Below are 18,195 nucleotides of genomic sequence, written 5' to 3' on the forward strand. Positions count from 1 at the left end.
TCACGACGCAAGCCCCTTCCCGCCACTGAATTTCGTACGCTTAGCTCATTGAGAGATGTTCTTGTTCTGTTCCCTTGACACGCCAGCTCACAACGTAACATCATCATTTAGGATCTTCTTAAAGGATGCAGCCCCTTGTGTGGGTGACGATGTCTCTATGTACATAGCAACTTTATTTTATTTCCTAATCCCACTCAAATTCTGGTAATGTTTTGGCTGTTTTGTTTTGTTTTTTATGTTCTTTTACATATTGTATTGCAGCATTAACCTTTTTGTTTCTGTTTTTGTTTTGTTTTCACTTTAGGGGACACTTAACAAATCCACTAGTACAAGAAGCTTAAAATCCCTTGACACTGAAAACAGTGAAACTGAGTTAGAAAGGATTTTGCGCCGCAGAAAGGTGACGGCAGAAGCAGATAGCAGTAGTAAGCTGGTTTAAATTCTCCACAGCTCTATTCTTCTTCTCTGAAACTCCTGCCTCTATGTCCTTTTGTAACATGAAATGGTCTTTGACAAATTGTTATTGAATATTTTTAATGTGAATGAGAAGTTTGATGGACAAAAGTACTTATGGATATCTTCTAGAAACTCTCCCATAGATATTTTTTAAAACTGATTCTTTTTAATTGAATCACCATGAGATACACAGTTACCAATTTGTTCCTGATTGAGTTTCAGGCATGCAGTATTTCAACACCCATCCCTTCACCAGTGTACGTTTCTCTCCCTACCAGGTATTTTTATGTGTTGGTATATTTTTATATTTGTAGGCAGTCAGGCTTTTTAAGATCTGGTTTGTTTAAGCGGGATTAACCTGGAGTATAGACTGTGCAACTGGGCTTTAGCCACAAGACTCCAGAACCAGAATCAGACTGTGAATTCAAACCCAAGTTTTAATGTGGCAAATGAAATATTTTCATTTTAGTCACAATGGAATTTGATTATTTGAGAGCTTGAAAGAGTAAAGTCACATTCTATAGGAATGATGATAATCATCTATTTTAATAACATATATCCAGTATATCACTTTAAGGAAGTTAGAATAGGAGCCACATATTCATTCAAAGCAATAACTAATACTTGGTTAGAAAAATAATTTTGCTATTCTCAGGATATATAAGAAATAATATCTGCCAGTATGAGAGACTTATAATTAACAGAACTTTTCTTTTGAGCTTCCTAGTAACCAAATACAAACAAACAAACAAAATGGAGACAGCAATTTTCAACTCTCACCATCTAGTCAAAAAACTCTATGTGGATGTTTATGTATACACATACACATATACAGGGCCTAGGCAGGACCACATTGCTGGGCCCGAGTACTAAAGCATCTTTGACTCATTGGACTGAATATTGATGAGAGTGACCCTCACCACTGAGGTCCTGAGCAGTGCTTGGGAGCTGCCTTCCCCAAAATACCATCTTAAAAGAATGATACAGATATTTTCCCATGATCAAAATGGAAGTATTACGGAATGACAGAGTGAAAATTCTGGGGAGAAAAATAAATTGAATAGCACAGCTGCATGGTAGGAGCAAATTAGAGATGAGTCAGATATAGGCTTGTGCTGCCCTTGCCCTTGAGTCTCTCTAGTCTGTGTCCCTTTGTACATCAAGGCCTATGGAATAGCTGAAATGTGAGGTCACCGAGTGAAGGAAGGAAGCAGATGCCAACTGAAATTTGTAGAACACAGATTCCAGGTTAGTTGGTCGGTACCTACCTTCCCTCTCCCCTCCTCCCCCACTCCCAACCCCACCTCTAGGCCCAATAAGGCAACCCTTTTTTTCTTTCAAATTTTGTCACAGTCCTAACTGAATCCCCCTTGTTTTCCCTAGACTTGTCACCTACCAAACTCCTATTTTAAAGAGCTGCAAGTGCCTCTTGGGAAACATTGGGCAGCTTAAATAGCATGTAATAATCATAATAATACTCTTAACTATTATGCTATTTTCTTTATTTCTTTTTGTGTGTAAGGAAAATAAGAGCCCGGGCTTAGTTCACCCACTCTGTCTCCTTTTGAATTGGCTTCCGTTGCAGAACAAGCAGCAGGCATCGATGTATTCAGAAACAGATATTGCTTTCCTACAAGGACGGATTGTTTAACGCTATCTGTGTTGTAGTCAACAGTTACCCAAGGGCAGAGGAGAGCTGCTCGGAAGCAAGTCTTGGATTTGACTTCATATTTCAGTTTCAGAAACTTCCCTTTTTTCTGTCCCTCTCCTCTATTTCCACAACCCCCATGCAACACAGGCTTAATACAAGAGGGAGGCAAACGCCTTTTGACCAGACTGTTCAGTAATATTGAGAGCTTGTCTGCCTGCATGGTTTAGAGGAAATAAATAGCAGTCATAAATAAATATGACAGAAATAAGAAGACAGTCACTGGTTCTTTCTTTGTATGCTGAGTCTTGCTACTGGACCACAGGAGTTTTGTCCCTCCCCCAAGGATTACGGGACATACACCAAGAGGATGGCAGCACCATTTCCCAATTTCGTCTTCAAGAGGTTTTTCAAATTAGAGCTCCATTTTTTGGAATGAGTATGTTGTATTTGTTGTGATACATCAAGACACATTCAAAACCAGTTTTGTTTTGTTTTGTTTGGGGGCTACACCTGGCGATGCTCAAGGGTTACTCCTGACTCTGCACTCAGAAATGACTTCTGACAGTTCTGGGGCTACCATATGGGGTGCCGGGGATCAAACATGGGTCAGCCATGTTACTGTTACTGTCACTGTCATCCTGTTGCTCATCGATTTGTTCAAGCAGGCACCAGTAACGTCTCCATTGTGAGACTTGTTGTTACTGTTTTTGGCATATTGAATACGCCATGGATAGCTTACCAGGCTCTGCCATGCAGGTGGGATACTCAAGTACACTATACTAATCACTCTGGCCTCCTGATATACAAATTTCAGGATAAAACTCTGCTTAATACTAATTGGTATTAGTTGGGGATTTTCTAGCATGTTTTACTGATTTGGACTGCTCACTTGAGGAGACGGTCTGGTATTTCTTAAGGATGAGTGCCCCAGTTGTATCCTCTTGATGCCCCTCTTGCTTAATCTTTACAAGCTCCAATTTTATTTGTATATTTTTGACTTATTTTTAAAGTTTCTGTCTTAAAAGCTTTCTTCTGAAGTTTTTAGAAAGACAAAGTAAAATCTTGCTTTGAAATGTATGAAATTACTTCTAACCAAAGAACCGGAAAAAAAAAAGTACTGGTGGCAATTAGCATCAGTCCAGAGTTTTAGAACTGACCTGCCAATACCTTCAGTACCAAGGTCAATTTAACTTTCCCCCAAAGAGCAGAAAAGTCCAAAAGGTAAACAGCACAACTTTTGGTTACTTCGTTTTTATAATCCTGGTGTATCTTAAGAGGAAATAAATCCACTTACTTCTCAATCACATTAAAACAAAAATGTTAATACAAGCTGTTTAATGCTCAAGAAATCTTTATGAGAAGCCTTTTTTAAAAGGGACTTATTGACATGGTTCCATTTTCTGTTTAAAAAGCAAAGCCGAGTTTGGGGAAGAATTAACTCTTGAGAGGCCAAATGGTTCAAGTGGGGCAGTCAGAAAGCCTCACTCTAGGGGAAAGAGTGTTCTCCAACCCAATATTTCTAAGGACATTGGTCAGTGAGGGGTCCCTGCCCGGGGATTTTGTGGTTTCTTAAAGGTCTGTTCACAGTTTCTCAGCATGGTCTTGATACCCTGAAAAGCAGAAACAAATTTCCAATAGGAACATTTTTTAGCTTGAAATCTTAACAGACTTGGCCTTTTCATTTCCTAAGAGATTTTCTGCTAATCTGTTTTTCAGCACCATATTAATAAGCATCACACAGAATTATTAAACTTGAGGTATGTGTTTGGTTTTAAGGTCCAACCGGGATATTAGCCACCTCAGAGTCCAAATCCATGCCAGTGTTGGGTTCTGTATCCAGTGTAACAAAAAGAGCCTTGACCAAGAAAACTCTGGAGGCAGAATTCAACAGCCCGCCCCCCCCAACACCTGAGCCAGGTGAAGGGTCCTGTAAATTGGAAGGATGCACAAGTTCCAAGGTTACATTTCAGTAAGTAATGATGCTCTTTACTAAGTAGTGTGTAGAAGAATCGCTGATGACTAACTTGTGTGTTATTTTGTTTTCTTTCTCTGTCGAGAGACTTTTTTTTTTTCAATACTTGGTTAGCCAATAAACACTCTTCTTTTTTGAGGCGCCAACTTTTAAATCTAGGCTTCTAGCCAGAAGGCCTTCTTTGGGTCCAGAGGAAATAATGTGTAAAGAGAATTCCTTCCCTAAACTGGTTTAGTAATCAGGTTCTTCTACACAAGAATTGATGTGGATGATAGCTTATTCAGCATCAGAATATACTTAATCAGTCTTTCAAGATTGAGTACATTGATCATTCCCTTTAATGATCCAGGAGCAGTTGAAGAAGATGCTAAATCTTCGAATGTACTTTGACAGATACACTTTTACAAACTTATTTTCTGGTCCTCAAAGATACACCTAAATATTTCTCTATCCTGGAAATTGACATGTAAGGTATAAAACTTATCTGTGGAGATTTGTTTGAATCAAGTGGCACTTTGATTGTCAAAGAGTTAATCCTTCTATTGAAGTGTTTCAGGCAGACCTAGTAGAGGATCAATTTGTTTTATAACAATGGAAAGCTCTTTTTGAAATTAGCCTCATTTTGCTTTAGTTCTTTTGCCAGGTTGTCAGCTGGTTTGTCACTTAAAGAAAAGGAAGAGGTGAGACAAATCAGATCAGCTGAATATTGTAATCATGGTTAATTAAACCTCTGATTTCCTGTTCTATCAGGAGAGAAGGGGCCTTTTTTCCCCCCTGGCTCTACTTGTCTTGTTTAAAAGGTGAAGCCTGGACAAATGAGGTTGAAACTCAATTTAGATCTATTTTTTGCCAACTGATATTTTCTTCCACTCTTGCATTTCTCTCATTGGCACTATGAACTATTTTCTCCCCCTCTTTTGGAATGAATGGTCTTTTTTCCTGATTTGCAAAGTTTTATCTCATGTCATTGTATTCAAAAAACACATTTGCTTCTGCAGTCATGTTTCTTTTCACAAAAGTCACTCTAACAGAAAGATGTTTCATATTTATGCTTCGTATTTCCTCTTAAATTTGCTTACCACCTAATTTGACATCAACAATCTCATTACATTTGAAACAATATCCAGACACAAAGGCATTTTGGCTGAGACAAGTTTATCTGAGAAATGCTTCTGTGTGTGTGTGTGTGTGTGTGTGTGTTTATATTTTTTTCTTTACCGTTTTATACAGATAATCTTAATCACAGAATGCTGCAACTCCTTTCTCCCTTTGTCTGCCTTTTATTCTCCAAAAGTAAGTGAATATTACATTTCCAGGAAAGGAAATGAAATAATTGCAGGCCCAAGGTCTGGAAAATGTGTGCAGAATTGACAGAGAAAAGGATCCGTGTGTTGACAGACACCGTCGTTAGATGGCACAAAGGCCTATGTGAAGCTCAATCTATTTCTCATTTTGCTTGTTCAATGACTGCTTAAGAGACACATTTCAATTTAATTTATCAGCTTAAAGCACTAATACAAATACTCCTGCTGCTATATTAACTTTTAAACTTTGTAACCTAATGCTTGATTATTCAGTTCTTGACATTCTTTAGCAAAAATCATGCCATGTTTTCTTATTGACAGTCATTTAGCTTAGCAAAGAGCGCCTTTTGGAAAACTTTTTTTCCTTTAAGTACAGGGAGGCTGTACAAACGAATTCAAGAATTCTCTGTGCATACATGGTAATTATTCACTTCCCAGATAGGCATACCTCATCTGCTTATATTTATTTGTTTTGAGATCTCTCCAGAAGATGTTTCAGAGATCCACTAGGATTACTCTATATGGTGCCAGTCCTGTGTGGAGGGCACACGTGGTGCCAGAGATCCAGCGAGAGCCTAGCACATGGAGGCACGGGTTCTACACCCAGAGCCACGTCCCTGGGCCTAGTCACCTATGTTTAAACCCAGCTTTTTAATGAGTCAGAGAGGCTTAACTTAATGTAGTCATATGCTTTCTATGTAAGAATTTGTGATGTGTTAAGAACCCTGGAAACTAGGTACAGGGAATGGGAAGGATTCTTTCCAAGGTTTTTGTTTTTTTTTTAATTTTCATATTTTTGAAAAAATTAAAGCACCATAATTTAGAAAATTAGTCATACTTCCCTCCACCGATATTCCCAGGATCCCTCCCATATCCCTTCCCTCCTCCAGTCTCTTGACAAGCACCTTTCTAAGTTTGGTTGTTAAAGTTTGGGTCTCTTGATTCCAGTTTTGTTGGCTCTGTGATTTTGGATATTTGGCTCCATCGTTCCTTATCACCACTTTGTTTGTTTTTTTTGTTTTGTTTTTTTTTTCTTTTTGGGTCACACCTGGCGATGCACAGGGGTTACTCCTGGCTTTGTACTCAGGAATTACCCCTGGCTGTGCTCAGGGGACCATATGGGATGCTGGGATTTGAACCCGGGTCAGCCGCGTGCAAGGCAAACGCCCTATCTCTCCAGCCCCCTTATCACCACTTTGTACCTTATCCCCTGAACTGGCCCCCATCTCTTCTCATCTGTCTCTTCTCCCCCTCCCCTCTACTCCTGCTTTCCTTCTCCCTATGTTCTGGGGCCAAGGTTGATCAGGGCATTCCCCCCCCCCCCCTTTAGAACACTGCATTCCCTCATCCAGTTATTCTAAATGCCACATATAAGTAATATCATCCTGTGTTTAGCCTTCTTCTGGCTTCCTTCATTTAACATGATGTATTCCAGTTCTATTCATGTTGCCATGAATTGCATGATTTCATAATTCCTTACACTTGTGTAGTGTTCCATTTTGTGCGTGTGTCTGTGTATGTGTGTGTGTATATCAAATCTTCATTATACACTTGTCTGTCATTGGACATCTAGGTTAATTCCAAATCTTAGCTATTATACTGAATGTTGCAATGAATAATGGTGTGCATACCTTCTTTTGAATGAATTTAGTGGGGAGGGCAGGGAGAAGTTTTGATTTGGGGGCAATGCCCAGTGGTGTTCAGGAGTATTCCTGGCTCCGTGCTGAGTTGTTGTCGACCCCTGGTGGTGCTTGGGCTATGGCCAATATGTGGTACCTGGGTTTGGAATCTAGATCTGTGGAATACAAGGCAAATGCCTGAGCCCCTGTACTCTCTCTCCCCAGCCCTTCAGGATCTCTTTTGACTGCCTTTGCCTATTAAATTTACTGTTATACTCATATAAAGTAGAGGCAGCTACATTAATCTTATCTCATTAACTTGAATTACCAAAATATTTTGAAGTCAGATCAGCTTTTTCAAAGTGAATTACTGTCTTTGCTACTTAAAAATCTTTGCGATCTAGTAATTGTACTTTATTTTGGTCTGTGGCACTTAGTACTTTGGGAGAGTTGCACCATCAGCCCATGATAATTTCTCTTTCCTTCCTCCCATCACTTTCATCTCTTCTACCAGGTTTCATTCCAGCTGAGTCCTTTACTTTTGCTACCTGCTCTGCCTAGTATATCTTTCCCTAAGAAGTTACGTGAGATATTAAACTTATCTCTCACCTCCATTAATTTGTTGCTCTAATGTCCCTTCTTCAAAAGGACCCCCCCTGAAGACCCTAGTTAAAATTGTAGCAATTATTTTCCTAAGCTCTGAATCTCCTTAATCCTACTCCATTTCCTCCAGCAGAAATTAACTTATAACATATTACCAACTTTATTATATTTACAGCTTATTATTTTTCTTTCCTTTGTAGAATGCAGGCTTCATGAAGGTTGGAATTTTTTCTGTTTTGTTCATGGTGTGTCTTAAACACTTGGAATAATGCCTGCCTTATAGGTTCTCAGTAAATGCTTATAGAGTAAATGAATGAACAACTACATTTCAGTATCAATAAAACAGTAGAATATCAATTAATTAGAATACTCAATTTGTAAGCACCCCTCCATTAACATTCATGCATGTAATAAGCTAGAGAGTTAGAGGTTTTAGCTGGTTTACTTTGACTTTTATATGTTTCCAAGCCCAGGAGTCATTTAATCTTGGATATATTCTACATTTTTGTGCCTATACAAGGTAAGTGCTCAGGTATAATAGAATACTCTTTTGAAGAAAAATCTAACCATTCTAAGTCGATGGTCTTCAGGTGGCCAGGAAACTCTGCTAACCTAAAAAGGGTTTTAAATGAAGGATATTTTCTGCATAAGATATTAATGAGAAAGTAACATCAACCTGTTCTTTTAAAAATTTCTTAAAACCAAAGTAGGGATAAAGTTTAAGTAATTGAGCAACTCATATTTATTGAGCCAAAGATGCACAGATTTAGGTCCTAAGGCTTTTAGGAGAAGGCAAGAGACACCTTAAGTTCTTAGTGGCAAGGATCAATTAAAATTAACATTTTAATTGCTAATTAAATTAACATTTTAATTGCTCATCACCTAGCATGGTAATTTTTGAAGAAAAAGGAAAACAAAAGTAAATAAGGCTGAGAGTTTTAATTATAACTTTAGAAATATTTGTGTCTTCCTAATTATTTCCACTAAGTATATACTATCAAATAGTAATATTAAATCTATAATTAGATTTTAATTAATTCTAACATTTATAATTGAGATCTTATATATTTATGCTTTTTTTTTTTTGCTTTTTGGGTCACACCTGGCAATGTACAGGGGTTACTTCTACATATGGGATGCTGGGATTCGAACCTGGGTTGGCCGAGTGCAAGGCAAACACCCTACCCGCTATGCTATCGCTCCAGCCCCTATGCTTAGATTCTTCCTCAGTGCCTCCGGGAGCAAGAGCGGGCCAAGGCAATAAACAGTGTAAACCGGAGTTGTGCTTGTTGATTTAGCTTCATGTAACAAGGCTAAAATTTGCTAAAGCTCATTGATTCAAACTAATCAATTGATAATCTGGTCAATAGGAAATAGAGAAGATTCTGAATTAGAGAATTTTTTAAAGAGAGTTATTTCCTTCAGACAAATACGTTGCTGAGACTCAGGCTTACTCAAAATGTTACACAGGTCAGAGTAACAAAGTTGATCTCAATTTTCAGCAGAAAAAGTCTGTAGGCTGAAGGGGCAGTAACAAGGAAACATAGAATGATCAGTTGCCTACAGCCCTGCCATACAGTCTGTGCACAGAAGCAGACACATCCTGTTATTTCCAGAATTCAGTTCCACAGCTAGAGAAACTGGAGTTCAAATCTTCTGTTTGACAGACATTGTTATCTTTTTTTTTTTTTTTTGGCTTTTTAGATCACACCTGGAGATGGGATGCACAGAGGTTACTCCTGGTCCTGCACTCAGGAATTAACTTCTGGCGGTGCTTGGGGGACCATATGGGATGCTGGGGATCGAACCTGGTTTGGCCGTGTGCAAGGCAAATGCCCTATCCACTATACTATCACTCTGGCCCCCAGACATTGTTATCATTATAACCTGGGGCAAGTTATTCATTCCTTGGCTCTGTTTCCTAATATATGAGATCAGAGTACCAACATGTACTTGTAGGGTTGGCATATTAATTAGATAGCATATTACTTCAATAAATTGCTTTTCTCTCTTATATTATCATGCCAATGCTGGGCTTTATTTTTTATTGTAAAAAATAAATATTTTTATTTAACCAAAAATAAAAAAATAGATTTAAAAATTTATGTACTGGACACCTAGCTTATTGACAGGGCCAGGTAACCTGGGAAAAGTCATGTCATCTCAGCATTCACTTTTTATTTTTTTATCATAATGTCATTGATCTCTCATTTGATTTTTATTAATTGAGATTCTGTGGTCTACTGTACTGTTAATAATGATTTCTCATGTATGTAATTCCAGCACACCCATCACCAGAATTCCCCCCTGTTTCCCCAAGATTCCCCAATATCCCTCTCTCCTCATTCCCTTCTCCCCAACTGAATTGTGTGCATCTTTTTCATCATCATCATCATCATCATCATAATCATGATTTTTTTTTTTTGCTTTTTGGGTCACACCCGGTGATGCACAGGGGTTACTCCTGGCTCTGAACTCAGGAATTATTCCTGGCAGTGCTCAGGGGACCGTATGGGATGCTGGGATTCGAACCCGGGTCGATTTAGATGTTCATTCCACCCCTGTCATGTATTGCCCAAAAGTCTTCTAGATCAGTTTGGATTAGAGATTTCTGCCCCAGACATACATTGGGCAATATTTCCTACCTGTGTATTTTTTGGTGGTGCACGTGAGAAGTAAGGAATGCTTTACAGCTGCTCTTCTGGTCCTTTAAGAGAATTACTATCAGTGTTTATTTTGATCTAATAACTTTACCATGATTTATTCAACACAAGTTCCTGAATGGCCTTGGCTTGTAATGGTAGATTCCGTTGCTGGAAACAAGTTACCAAGTTGCCTACCACTGCGAATATGTTATTTAAAGTGTGACTTAGACACTTGACATGCCTTCCAACCACCTATTCAGAAAACTTGTATACAGGAGAGTCATGGAAAAGCTGGTTGGTATCGGTATCACATCTTTCTTTTTCGTTATCCATTAGATTGACTATTTCCTGGTTTACACATTCTGACACATTAATGTCTAACTAAAAATTTAATCTTTCAGTAGCAAAGATGAGGTTGTATGATAAAAAATGCAGTATGCCTAAATATGAATATAGTTGTCTTCCATTTAAATTCTGTGTGAGGTATCTGAAACATTTTGGCTCTGTTATTAACAAAATGCAGAAGTTGGATGTTCTTTATTAGCTGAAATAAAATGGGAAAACATTTTAAGTGTAAAAGCCTATATTCCATTGCATATACTTTTCCTCTTTGTTAATGTTTTCCATTTTCATCAGTATTTATTCATATTTCCCCCATTATAATAATATCTATCTAGGAGGAAATATGCTTTACTTGCTAGGAAGGATGTATATTCATCATAGATTGAGACTATGGGTAATGAAAGTTTGGAGGTTCAGGAATTTGAAACTTGTTTCCAGGGTGTTTTGTTGCTATTACTATATTTCCCTTGAATTTTTAAAAATCAGCTACTTTCATGTGTCATTTTCATCCTTCCAAATGTGCAGATTGGGAGTTATTCTCATTTGCAGATGAGGAAACTGAGGCTAGCAAAATAAATAACTTCCCTAAAATTATATTCATAATCCATATTGGGTCAGATTTTACTTAAAATTTTTTTTTAATTTCTCTGTCCAAATCCCAGCTATTTCTATTGTGGCATAGCACATTTGATGTTTTTAAAGTAAGAGTAGTGGGAAAGGAGAAAATGATCCTCGTGGTTCTCCTTTAGAGCAGTGGTCTTCAACCACCCATCCACACCCTGGTGCTGGTCTGCACATGTGGAACAGTTCACTGTTAATAGCCTGTCACTTTGGCTCTACTGGTAATCTGTGGGCAGGTATGCAGGACAGGTAGCAGTCCATAAGTGTAAAACAATTGAAGAGTACTGCTTTAAAAAGCAATGACGCCACAGTAAAATTATTCCACTGCATCTGAGATACTCAGATCTTACATGTTCACCTCTTTCCCTGCTCATCTTCCTAAGGCTTCCTAAGCCATTAAAATGCTTCTTTTAAGAGAAAAAAATATGTTACTCAGTGAAAGATTTCTGAACAGGAAAGACTGTCTGGATTAGTAGTCTTTGGAATGACTACTAGAAGGAAATTTAAAGAGTAGATGGAAAGAAATAATCTTAATGTTTAATTTTCATTAAAGGGGCATGTTTTACAAATAAACTTTTGATATCAGCCTATCAGAATACCAACCTAAACTACTTTATTTAGTCTTTGATATATGTATCATGTACACATTTAAGAAAAAATTATTGACATTTGAAACATCCTAAAATTAATTCATTTAAAATACCTAGGTTTTAATCATTGAGTTTGAAAGGTACGTTACTGAATACTGATACAGTATAAAGGCACATCACTGTTACTCCTTTTCCTTCAAAGATATGCATTCAATAACCAAAAATAAATATTCTTGTTGTATCTACTTGTAGGCTGTACCTCTTTGAATGAGTTTCCATCTTTGGTCTGTTATCACTTAGCTCCTTTGCATTTGTGATTGCAAATCCTTTAGTAATCATGTTTTAGGACATCTCTGTTTAAAAAATAAAGGCAAACAAGTGAGCCTTCAGTATAGAGAAAGAACGAAGATATTCTTGAAAGGTTTTGGCATCATAGTCAGGCCCAGGAATATTTTGTGATCTTGCCATCTTGCTTTTTCATTAAATAGTCTTATATAGACTTGGCCCTGTTTGGTCTGCATTGAGATTTATTCCATATTCACTTTTTGTATTAATTATTCTTGGGCAGTGATTATCTTCCTGGCAGTTACAACTTACTAAGGCAGCCAATCTCAGAGATGATTTTTCATTTATCTAGTTACTTGTGTTTGAAAGAGAACTTGGATTTCGTTGTAATTGGTGTGATTTATAGTGATTTTATAGCTGTTCTTGGTTATTTTCAAAGGTCCTTTTAAACTACAATTTGTAGAGACTCCCAATTAACACTTCTCTAATTTATCATGCTTTTTTTCCAATTTCAGGTCTCCCCAAAACTGTAAGCTTTGTAAAGCTCTTTTAAATTTCCTTTTAAACCACCAGAGAGGCAGTTAGCTTGCCTTTTTTGTTTTTGAGGTCAGAACGGGTCACATTCTGTCCTAGAAGAATTAAAAAAAAAAAACCCTCATGTAGCAATTATTGGACTTCAATTTCAATAGGAAAAATGTCCATTTTCAATGAAACCATTTTTATTTTAATTTGCATTTAATTTCTAGATCTGTGGTATCTCTAAATACATGTGACATTTGGCCTCACACAGATTTATTTTTGTAATAGTTCATCTTGCTTGATCCATTAACTGAATACCAAAGGGCAGTTGATAAAAGATAAATTTTAGATATCTTTTGGTTAGTGTAATAGTCAAACATTTCTGTGAAAGAGAAAAAATAATTGCCTCTCAGGTTTTGAATTAAAAAGTAAGATTGATTTTATTATTGTTTGACCTCTAACTGGTCTCTTCAGTTTATTCCATTACCTTCATTATGAAACTAATATACAAAAATGAAGTAGAAAAAAATACTGTTGATTTTTTTTATTCTAATTAGAGTTGAGTATCTGAGCTTTAGAAACATGTTACCAAATAGTAATTGAGATTCCAAACTGATTTTTTAGGGGAAAACTCAACATAAAGTCATTCGCCCCAACATTGATCCCCACTGGACATACTTTTGGACATGTTGCTATTTTCATAAAGGTTGGGGTCCACATTTTGTTCCAACGGAAAATACGGAAGTTTTTAGTCCCTGTTTGTGGGAAGGGTGGATTTTCTTCCCGCTCTTTCCACTTCCACCATTTCCTCATCCCTTCTTTTATCCCCGAGGGTGAGTGGCACACGGCGTGCGTGTACGGGATGGAGGGCACCTTCCCTGTTCTTAGTAAACGTTGGTTTCTGAGAAGAGACTACGAGCTAGCAGAAAGAACTGCATGGAAGTTCCTGCCTAATCTGATGCTCTTATACAATTAAAGGATTTGCTCTGCTCTCAACTGTAATCTTAGTACTGCTGAATTGTGTACCGACACTGCAGGAAACAGCCCTGCTCAGCAAAGCACCACTACAAAGGTTCCCCGTGTGTGCCTGTACATGGACAATTAAGTTTTAACAACAAAAATTAGCAGAACCACTGAATTTTCTGGAAGTTGAGATCCCCTCACCTAGTCTTTTTCTTTTTTTTTTTGCACTCCCCCGGCCCCACCCAAGGAGTTCCCCTGTGAACTTTCCAAAAGATCTGCCCTCCAGTAGTGTAGGTACAGCAACTTCTTCCAGATGTATTGCTGAGGCTGTGTTATACCTAGTGGTAAAATTCTGTTGAGTAAATCTCAAAATGACTGTGAAAATGCTGCTGAGTAATTCTCAATTCTCTCAAAGAATTAATTGCCTTCTAACATTGGCCGCCAGTTGCAAACACCTATGATTTTAAGAGAATTAACTTAAAATATATTATTTCTGCACAGAGAACCAAATTGCTCTCACTGCTTTGTAATTTTTTACAAGATCTTTCAGTAGTCTCTGCAGTATTTGTGTTTCCTTTTATTTGTGTAGAGCAGAAGAGAGTTTTTAATTTCTTCAAATAGAAATGGCCGGCTCGAATTTAAATGCAGAACTAAGAATAAATTCACCCAACTTCTAAAACATGATGAGCCCAGTTCACTTGTGGCATACTTCACCACATAATTATATGAAAAGTAGCTCACTGCCTTCTTTACAGTGTCCCATCTGATAGTTTAAAGCATATAATATAGTAAATTTAAGAAAGGATCTTTCACATTGAGCAAAATATTGTCTAGCAAACTTAGAATTAAAGCAAGCATATTGTGCAGGAAGTCTTTCTTGAAGAATCAGTGTTCTGTGGGGATTTTGGCGAAAGATTGTTTCTTGAAATATTTTTTAAGCAGCATTCCTTTTCAATAGATGGGATATGAAAAAATTTTTTTTCTAGTGACTTTTTCGGTTGTGACAAATTACAGAAAGCTTCTAGGTGACCTTAACAACAGGCATTTCCCTTTCAGAATGCAGTCTTTACCTGAACTAAAATTCATTTTAGTTTACACATGATGAATGTTGATTTTCATGGGTGAGAAAGGTCGAGTTCCCTGAGCATTTGTGGACAAGTATATTTGGGAATCTGGTAATGTCCGTAGTCCAGAAATCAAAGAACTGGGAGAAGCGTTTGTAGTCCGCTCTGCGCCTGGGATGTAACATGCACCAAGATGACTGAGTTACAACAACTGAAGAAAATATGGCTGCGCGTGGACACAGCCCTCTCCTCTGCTCAGCCATTGTTCCTGCTGTTGAAAAGGAATTCTTGCTAATCTTGAGGGCGAGTCAGCATGTAGAGGGCTGATGTCAGATTTTTCAACCAGGGTGGCATTCTGTCATCTAACAGTGTAATTTTTTTTTATTATTTAAAATCAGACTCAGTTTTTCCTTAGATAGAACCTCACCAAGACTGATTTATTCTTTTGGACTAAAGTAGAGTTGCAAAAAGTACACAAGGCAAAAAAAAAATGTATTTTTCTTTTAGTTTTAGTTTTGTTCTACCTTCATATTATTTAAAAACATTTGATTCAGTGACAGTATAGAAAGTCTTCTCTTAGGTTTGAAACTTGGGGATGTTTGGGGCAAGTGTATTAAAATCTGAAGTATAGGGTGCCTAGGGGAAATAAAAACAAACCTCTGTTATAATGCCAGCACAGTCCACTGTTGTAAAAAAACAAACAAACAAACAAACAAAAACCCAGAAAAACCTAAGACTTTTTAATTTTACACATGGGAAAATGCAAAACAGACTTCCTCTTTGGAGTTTTCCCAGGAAGCAACTTTATAAGGACAAATTTAAATCTTTCCGTTTTCTGTTCTTGAAGGTGGTAAATATGATTGCGGCTTTATCCACTTTTATTGTAAATGAAACAGAGTTCAGACCGTCCGGCTGTGCGTCATTTGCTGGATGCCTGCCACGGACTAATGCAGACGTCCCACTGGGAGACCAGAGAAGAACTATACTTTGATTCACCAGATTGTGTTAAATAGTCCAGCTGTTGCGATTTGAAAGATAGTTACCTCAGAAGTGAAATAGAAATGAACTTGGCATTTATTCCTCCAACCATTTTTATACTGTTTGGCAATCAGCTTTTCAGAGGTAGCATTTTATAAAATAACTCTCATGGCTTAAAAGTTTCATTCACTGTAATGTTCAAAATGTCCCACCTTTATATTATCAGTAAAATTAAGCTTGAGTGATATGCAGAATTTGCATGAAATAAGCGTTTCCCCCCCTTTATTTCCTGAGCTTTGATTGTACTCAGTTGAGCTCAGAACCATGTCTATTAGGGCTCTTTTGGGCATTAGTTAATTTGAATTGCAGCCGAAATGTTAGCTAGAATGTTGTCGAATATAATTGGAACGTGGAAAGTTGATTTTGAAAGGAATTTCACTGAATGCAAACAATGATGTGCTTTTTAAAAATTAGAATGCCACCCTTTCATCTCTCCTAGCAGAGTCTGGGAAATCACTGAGTCTCTTTATGAAGTTCAGCTTCAACAATGCCACTGGCAATTGTTCTGATTCTTCTGGTACCAGTATGGTTGGAGTCAGAGTTTTCCTTGTACCAGCAAGTGGCCCGCTCTGCACAAGCCCCACATCCTGGCTCCCATGCCGCGGGGTGGAAGTAGCTACTTTGTAAAAGGATGGCCAAGTTGTACTCTAGCATCAGGCTTCATAAAGTGGCCTTGGTTGATATATTGTCTCCTAGTGGTTATTTTGCTCTTTGGTTCGTTTTTTGTTGTTGTGAGACAGCCTCTGCACAGTTGATCTTCAATGACCCATTCAAAATATCTATTGGAGTGAACCATAAATGACTCTTAGGATGTTGTGGATGAGAAAACAAAACGATTGAACAGGAAACCAAGATTTCACAATATGGGTCCTTTGCTAATAACAAGTTGTGTATCTTCGATTTTGAAAAATACTGAATTCATGAGTTTTGTCATTTTCTTCAGAATGAAAAAGTTGGACTAGTTTTACATCAGTGACCCCTTTAGTCTTTAATCCTGAACATCTTGTGGTTTTAGTCTTATTTATAATCACCTTTAATAGTGTTTATTTGGAGATTTTGTAGCATAGAGAAGGCGACTTGCCATTACTTTTCATGAGTGATGAATTTTAGTTGTTTGCACCAGTCCTTGTTCTTGGAGGCAGAGGTAGAGTAGAAAGTTTGGACAGAATAAGTTTATTACAATTTCTATTGGAAATTATACTGTAGCATTTGAGTGCCTGGGAGTTTAACCTTCAGATCTTCCCTTCCTGTGCGCATAAGCCTGGGATTTTGGTACCATGGAACTCCGGCTCTGCCCATTTGATAGAAATGCAGATGAAAATAGGTCTAGAAGGAAGTTCCCCTGTTCCTTAAGGAGCCTTGGATGGCTCCCAATGGGAACCAGGAATGGACCTAGTTATGGCAAACAAAGAAAAACCATTAGTCATGGTGGGGGTCGGGTAGAGAGGGAATAAAAAGATAACGTGAAGAAACAGGCTTTATTTTTACAGATCTGAAAGGTATAGCTTAGAAACATGGATGCAGGAAGAAATCAGTCATGCCAAACTTAGTCTGTGGCATCCTTCTCACGTTCCTGGGGTGCTTTGGTAACCAGCACGGTGCTAGGAGAGAGGGCGTGGAGAGATGGGAGCTCCAGATTCCTCTTCTGCCTTTGCTGCTGTTTTAGGCCAGGCTCTCCCTCTCCAACCCTAATGTTCCCCCTCCGTAAAAGAAAGGGAGGGGTAAATGATTGCCATTATTCCTGCTGTAATTCTGGGTCCTTGATCATTAACCTTGAAAAATCAAAATTCAAAAATTCCACTGATTCCTACAGCAGAGATTCAGAGAAATTGCCCACTGTGCCAAGTTCAGTGATACTCAACAAAGGATTTCTCAAATTGTAGCCTACAGGTGACTTAATAATAGATTACAGTCAAGAAGCTTACTTCAAGAAAGAAGAACAATTCTTTGGGCAGACAATCTAGGACAATTTCAGCCTGACAATACAAGGCTTCTGAGTTCACGGTTCAATCAACCTTCATTTGTTGCTGTTGTGGAGCCCCCCGAGAGCATTCCCGGATGTTTTCAGTCTCCAGCTGTTGAAGAAAGCTTTTTTTTAAAAAAAAAATTTGCTTACCAGCCCCCCTTGACCTGCAAATACACATGGGCATGAAAATACTCATGGTAGTTCTACTGAAATTACGAAGGTTAGTATAGGTTGATGGAAGTTGCTTATCTCAAATGAGATGAATACTTTCTTTGCATGCTTCCAACAGACTGACTGGCTTACTTAATAATGGTGGGCTCAAACCTGACATGGTGGAACCAACTGTTACACGGCCTGAAAGCCTTTTGACTCTAGCAACTTAGTCAGGTTAGAACTTCATTTTCTGGAATTCCAGTTTTGGGTTCAGTTTAGGATTCGCCCCAGGGAAAATTTGCATGAGATTTTGAAGGCAGAATGGAGGCAGTTACTTTTTTTTTTTTTTTGACACAGACCAGGATGTGCATGTTGTCCCCTCAGTGGCTTGTGGCAGCAATTTC

At 37.9% G+C, this 18,195-nt stretch overlaps 1 protein-coding gene across 3 annotated transcripts in view; it reads left to right on the forward strand.

Annotated features, from left to right (window-relative positions):
- SHTN1 (shootin 1) overlaps positions 1-18,195 on the forward strand; it is a 117,263-nt gene that overhangs the window by 95,496 nt on the left and 3,572 nt on the right. Inside the window, exons 15-16 of one of the 3 annotated variants that reach the window (XM_004611898.2) lie at positions 305-425; positions 3,884-4,076. The exons of 1 other annotated variant lie outside the window; for it this stretch is intronic. In XM_004611898.2, the coding sequence (XP_004611955.1) occupies positions 305-425; positions 3,884-4,076 (314 nt within the window). Of the gene's footprint in view, positions 1-304; positions 426-3,883; positions 4,077-18,195 lie in introns of those variants that run through there. One more of the 3 variants, XM_055119276.1, reaches the window with a different exon arrangement.

This window comes from Sorex araneus, chromosome 11 (genome assembly GCF_027595985.1).
Source record: "Sorex araneus isolate mSorAra2 chromosome 11, mSorAra2.pri, whole genome shotgun sequence".
Lineage (NCBI taxonomy): Eukaryota > Metazoa > Chordata > Mammalia > Eulipotyphla > Soricidae > Sorex > Sorex araneus.